Source organism: Pagrus pagrus (assembly GCF_965226575.1).
Source record: "Pagrus pagrus genome assembly, chromosome: 11".
Classification (NCBI taxonomy): Eukaryota; Metazoa; Chordata; class Actinopteri; order Spariformes; family Sparidae; genus Pagrus; species Pagrus pagrus.
Window position 1 is genome coordinate 20,698,468 of NC_140195.1, and position 6,223 is coordinate 20,704,690.

General features: G+C 41.4%; 1 protein-coding gene across 1 annotated transcript; it reads left to right on the plus strand.

The window, feature by feature from the left end:
• The first annotated feature begins 346 nt into the window (after positions 1-346).
• On the plus strand, positions 347-5,833 carry tprg1l (tumor protein p63 regulated 1-like). Its single transcript, XM_084365998.1, has 6 exons — positions 347-739; positions 963-1,054; positions 1,296-1,346; positions 2,371-2,496; positions 2,761-2,914; positions 3,737-5,833. Exons 1-6 carry the CDS (start codon positions 512-514, stop codon positions 3,929-3,931), a joined length of 846 nt encoding a protein of 281 aa, XP_084222124.1. The 5' UTR covers positions 347-511; the 3' UTR covers positions 3,932-5,833.
• The last annotated feature ends 390 nt before the right edge of the window (positions 5,834-6,223 follow it).

A 6,223-nucleotide genomic window follows, 5' to 3' on the forward strand; every position in this document is an offset into this window, starting at 1 on the left:
TACACAAACCGGGCCAGTAAAGCTGATTCTGTATCTGATTCTGAATGTTGTCAAACCAACGATCATGTTGCAAACGTGTGAATTTGCTTTGCAGGTAGAAGTTAAACAGACTCTCAACATCTTACTTTAAGTCCAAGCATTTACATTAGGCCTACATGCAAACTATTATAACCCTTCTGTTTTAAAGATGTATGCGTATAGGAGCAAATCAATTAAAATTGAAATAGCTACCTGATTAATTAGTATTTAGTCATATAGAAGTGGGCTCATCCACTCTCTAAACACCTGTTTATGTAATTAGCTGGGTTAAACCCAAACGTGTCCCTTTAAGAGGAAGGAAATTAAAGAGGGGGGAGTGAAGTGAGAGGGCACTAGCCTACTTCCTCGCAGCCTTCACAATCAAAACACTATTCGTGCGCAATGGGTGAGTCTGCATCCCCGAAAGGACATTTTCTCATCTAACACTTGGCGCACATCGTCGGGAGGCTCCGCGGACAGCGTTTGTCGCACCATGCTTCAGCTGAACGACACGGTGGAGCCGGAGAGTCCGGGCGCTGCGATTCTCCACCCCGCAGAGACCGAGGAGGGGGTCGAGGTTGCCTTCACGCCGCCGGAGGCCGGGCGAGGCTTCGGACACGGAGCCGCGGTGGCCTGCTGCCCCCCGCTACAAACGCTGACGCCTTTTCATGTGCACAACCCCACAATCCAGGCGAAAGTGAAGGACTACTTCGTGTTCAGGGTAAGTTGGTCCACTGTAGAGGACGGCTTGTGTCAACAGGCACCAAGGCCGGTTTGTTTTTAATTAGATCATATGCGCATGTGTCAAAATAACCCCCGTGGTAAATAAACACGACCACTGGCTGAAGATGCAGCGCATTGTCAGAGCTGCACCAGCGCAGAACAGGGAGGAAGAATAGGATGCTGATGATGATGCTGATGCTGATGTGTGATGCTGATCTCAGCCAGGTACCATTGAGCAGGCGGTGAGCGACATCAGGACCGTGGCACTCCCTTCAGAGGATGGAGAGGTGCTCAGTGTGTGGCTGCTGGCGGAGTGAGTATCCCAGCAGCATGTGGCTGTTACATTACCAGCCTGACACACGAGGGACAGTCTGCATGAGCTGCTGACATACACATACAGACAGCAGCTGGACATGTATGCAGGCTAAATGTTTATTTAATGATGCTTTTTCCTCCTCACCTTTATTTAAATTTAATCAGCTACACAAGTTAATGACACATTTGTGCTTTATGACGGTCAAATCAAAGCTGGCATATTTTGTCTGTTCCTACAGAGTCGATCACTGGAACAATGAGAGGGAGAGACTTGTGCTTATAACTGATCGGTAAGTCAGGAGGAATATTTTGTTGACCTACATGTTTGAGGAAATACACAGCACAACGTACATTACTGTTAAAAGTTTGGAATCGCCTGCCGCCACAGCTTGATGCAGTACGATCAGGTGGCTGTGAGGACTGCTCATTATTTGTGGAATGATCTTTAAAGATTTTTAGGTTATTAAAAGTGACTTTTACAAGTAGATGTTATTTTGTAAGATGGGAATTTTTTTTTTTGGCTAAAGTAATGTTTTGTACATGGAGAAGAACACGCAGTACAATAGTTCAACCAGACTGACAATTCAAAGGGCAGAAAGAGACAAAGAAACATCTGAGCAACAGTTAAATCAGAATAAAATTAAGCACTGCTCATTGGTAAAAGAAACTGGAAGCTTAGCATTTAAATCTGTGCAGATTTAAATGGGAACGTGTTCCTGTTTCAGTATCAAGTGCACATTCATTTCTTAAACAAGCTGGAGTTAACAGGTGTCCACCTTAGCAAAGCTTTTCTTAAGCACTACTCAATTGATCACAGAATATCAATATATTTAGTATCTTTCATTAAATAGCAGATCGCAAAGGGCTGAAAGAAGTGCCCACCTGCACTGTTGTGGTTCACTAATAATCAATATCTTATTTATACTGTTTTTATCTACATTAAAATAGCCATTATTGACGGAAAGAAGATATCAATATAATAATAGTAATGGTAATAACAGACAGAATGAAGACAACATCACATTAGAGGAATTAGAAACATAGATTCAGAACAGGAAAAAGAATAAAAGGATAGACAGATTAGTCATTTAAAAAAAAAAAGGTTGTCTTCACATTAAAGCAGGTCTGTAAAAGTGGGTTTTAGGAAGTGATTTAAAGGTAGTTGCAGATTTTGCCATCCTCATCTCCTCAGGTAGGTAGATAAAAATAATCAAACAGGTGATTCCAAACGTTCAGACGGTGCGTGTGTGTAGAGCAGTGTAGTGCGTGACGATTGTCTGTTGACACGTGTGATATGTTCTGTTGTGTGTGCAGGTCGCTGCTGGTGTGCAAGTACGACTTCATCAACCTGTTGTGTCAGCAGGTCGTCAGGATTTCTCTCAACGCTGTGGACACCATCTCAGTGGGAGAGTTTGAGTTCCCGCCCAAATCCCTAAACAAGTACGCAAACATCTTGAGTTTTTGCTCTCTGTACATGAATGCCAGCTGTAAGAACTCCAATGACACGAGTAATCATTAAAACACCGCAGCTGTTTGTCGTTGCATTGTCGTTGTCAACTCCTATATTGTTTATTATTTTAGAATTGTGACAGGTTTCTGATTCGAAATGGGCTTGCTCTCAAAGCCTACTTGGCTCAGCTTAGTGGCAGTGTTTTGGTTTACTGCTGGCCCATGTAGCTGGCTAATCCTCCTGTCCTCTTCCAGGAGAGAAGGCTACGGGATACGTGTCCAGTGGGACAAACGTCCTCGGGCCTCGTTCTTAAACCGCTGGAACCCCTGGTCCACAGACATGCCCTACGCCACCTTCACAGAGCACCCCATGGCCCACGCTGATGAGAAGGTGGCCTCTCTCTGCCAGGTAGCATCCATTTAACTAAATAAGACTGAAGATGCATTTTGAGTTATACATTTAATGGATAATTTGAAAACATCTGAAGGATGTAAAGTTGTATGGTACTAGAGCTGCAATTATTAATCTATAAGTTGGTTTAAGTCATTTTTTGAAGAATATTAAAGTCAAAATTCTCTAATTCCAGCTTCTTAAATGTGATTATTTTCTGGTTTCTTTACTCATCTATGACAGGAGACTGAATATTTTGGGGTTGTGGACAAAACTGATGTTTTTTGAGGACTTTATCTTGGGCTTGGATTTTTTTATACCATGTTCTGACATTTATAGACAAAAAACTAATCGATTAGTTGTTAGTTGCAGCCCTATAAGGTACTTTTACATTTTTTATAGTGGCCTTCTGCTTATTTCACAAGACAAACAATGGTGACCACTGGTGCAGCAGATCGTTCATGCACAATAGGCAGCACAACAGCTCTAGCAGTCACAGTCCAGCTGAAAACAAAAGACTGACTGCTGCCTCGAAATGAAATCCACCCCTTGAGAGAAAGCCAGTTAACAGTGTAGTCGTGACTTTGTGTATGAGCCGTTATTTTCAGAAGTGTTTATTTATTTATTATTGGCAAGGCAACAACAGTATCTGGGGAAACTTTCTGGGGACATGACTGATTTTTCTCATGCACAACCATTATAAATCCATTTTTCCACACTTAAGAGCAGCTGGAGATGCCTCTTTGATTTTAGACAGTATCAGAATTCTTCACTTCCTAATATCAGTATCAGCCCCAGTTCCAGTTCTAGTTTCATGTTCTTTTTCTTTTACTTGCCAAGATGGATAACTTCAGGACCCAGCTGGTGCAGGCAGTAAAGAAAGCCCACAAGGAGCACCCCATCCCCGGTCGAGCCAATGGTGTCCTGATCCTGGAGAGACCCCTGCTCATCGAGACCTATCTGGGCATCATGTCCTTCATCAACAACGAGGCCAAGCTTGGCTACTCTATGACCCGTGGCAAGATCGGCTTCTAAGGTCCACAGTTTCTCTAAATTACAAAAGAGTTCAACCCATGTGTCTGTGTTAAAACTGCGCTGTCTGAGGGAAGCTGTCGCTCCAATACAGTGCAATGCGCAACCAGTCTGTATGTGTAAGTTGAGCCCATGAGATGTCCACACCTCCTGAGGTTGGTGTTGCAGACAAGTGGTCAGCCTACTGGAGGTAAATGGCGCGCAGCACTGCATGGACTGTCTACTCATTTGTCTTTCTTCAAAAAAGCTGCTCGCAGATCCACCATTCCAACATGGGCCCTCAGGAGTGTATGCCCAGGTGACAAGAGTTGGAGAGGAAGGACACAGCATTAGCATCAATTCATCGCCTCTGTACATATTCTAGATTGAGCTTCTTGTAGTCTAATATTCCTTATGTAACCACTGATTGACAGACTGTCGAAACTGGTGGGATGTTGAGATTCTTGTAGAGGAATGCAAACGTCAGGGTCGTTTCTTCAGGGTTAAAGATGTGCTTTGAGCTTTTTTCTGCAGAAAAACAGGCCACGCAGAGATGGGCAGGGAAACATGCAGTGAAGCTGTAACATCATCCAAGAATATGTTCCATATTTGCTAAATTTAACAAGGTTTGAAATAAAAGGATTGCATTATGCAGATCACAAGGCCATACAGTAGCTTCATGGTATGGAAAGCAGCTGACAGATTGAGTTTAACGGTCACAATGTCACATGATAATTGTATAAATGTGACTAATCGGGAAAAATGTTCTGCGATTTGCACTGCTATACTGAAAAGCTCTGGGATCAGCTGTTACTTGTGGAAAATAAGAGTTGGAAAACGCTTGTTCAAGTTGAAATATGTTACATGTTGTGACCTTCCTCTCTTATTGGCCAATGTGCTCTCCATGCTTACATTAGCCTAAATTATGTCATTGCTCAGAGTAGGGAACCGCATTAGCTACGATAGCTACATGTAAAATGTTCTTGAACGTTACAGATGTTTTATGCAACATAAACTTGTGAACCATGTCTTTATGTTTGTAAGTCGCCTTAAAGGTCCTGCAACTTCATTTATGTTAGGCACACGTTTGCACTAGTAATAATATCTTGGTTACAAAATGAAAAACATGCAGACAAAGCTTTGCATCAGTTCATTAATCCCATACTGTATGTATCTTGTAACCAGGAATTAGCTGATTAATTTTTAATCATTGTGCTACCAAAGGTAACCGGCCATATTTTCATGCTCAACAATGCCAATGAATAATTGTGTCTTAAAATGCCTTTTTCTGGTCGTAACTTCCGCATGTTCCCTGCACGTTGAGTTTGCATGACTGATGTTTTTAAAAGGAAATTGTAAATACTAATTAGGTTTTATTTATTTGTTGTTATTTTGCAGATAACTCATGAATGGTTCTAGATAATGACTATTTCAGTGCCAAGTCTGAGGCATTTTATTTAGGGATTTCATCATTACAAATAATGTGAAGGCTTACTTTTTGTTCTAGATATCTGTAGCACAGTAGCCACAACAAAGAATAATAAATGCCTACATGTTCTCATCAGGGCCTCAGCTCCGGTTGTTGTCAAGAAGTGCATTTACACCATGTTTGTTCTGTCGAGGACTGCAACAATGTGAACGAGTTACAGTCCAGGTTGCTGTACAATTCAAGCTTTTATAAATGGGACATCATACAGACAGACAGATGATGCCCTGTGGCCATGTAATACAGTCCTTAGTTATTTAGTACTGCCTGTTAGTTGTTTGGATTCTTACTGGGATTTCAGTTTGGTCATAGCGGGTAACAAATATTAAATCCTACCAGTAATGATGCATTTTGTTTCCAGTTTAATGTCATCCATGTGTCTGTAAGAACTGCACACTGTACAATGCTCTAAAAATACACGTTTAAAAACCTCTCAAGTCTTTGTTTCATCGAGTAGATTCATTGTCACAAATATTAAAAGCTTTTTGTCAAACGTCAGCAGTTGGAACGTTTTATGGCACCAAGAACGACATCAAGCTGCAAATGTTCTCTGTAAACCAGAATGTCCTGCTGCTAAAACATTCTTTATTCCAGCCGACCTAATAACCATTTCACATCAAAGTCCTCCAGGACCCTTTATAGTCTTCATCATTACCAATACATGTTGTGCGAGAGTCATGGGTCATTGTTTTTTTGATTATATTTTTGAAATATTGATTAATTATAACTCCACTACAGTTTTCACTGGAACACTATCGTGTTTAGTTACACAGAGCTGATAACTTGAAAGATTTACATGCACATCTTTTAGTAATTCTTCTTACGCTGGA

What these genes read in the sequence shown, in the direction of transcription:
- tprg1l (XM_084365998.1), top strand. Translation starts at nt 512, where the DNA reads ATGCTTCAGCTGAACGACACGGTGGAGCCGGAGAGTCCGGGCGCTGCG. An exon ending in AGGACTACTTCGTGTTCAGG is followed by an intron (nt 740 to 962) that starts GTAAGTTGGTCC and finishes TGCTGATCTCAG; the next exon opens with CCAGGTACCATTGAGCAGGC. An exon ending in AGGTGGCCTCTCTCTGCCAG is followed by an intron (nt 2,915 to 3,736) that starts GTAGCATCCATT and finishes TTACTTGCCAAG; the next exon opens with ATGGATAACTTCAGGACCCA.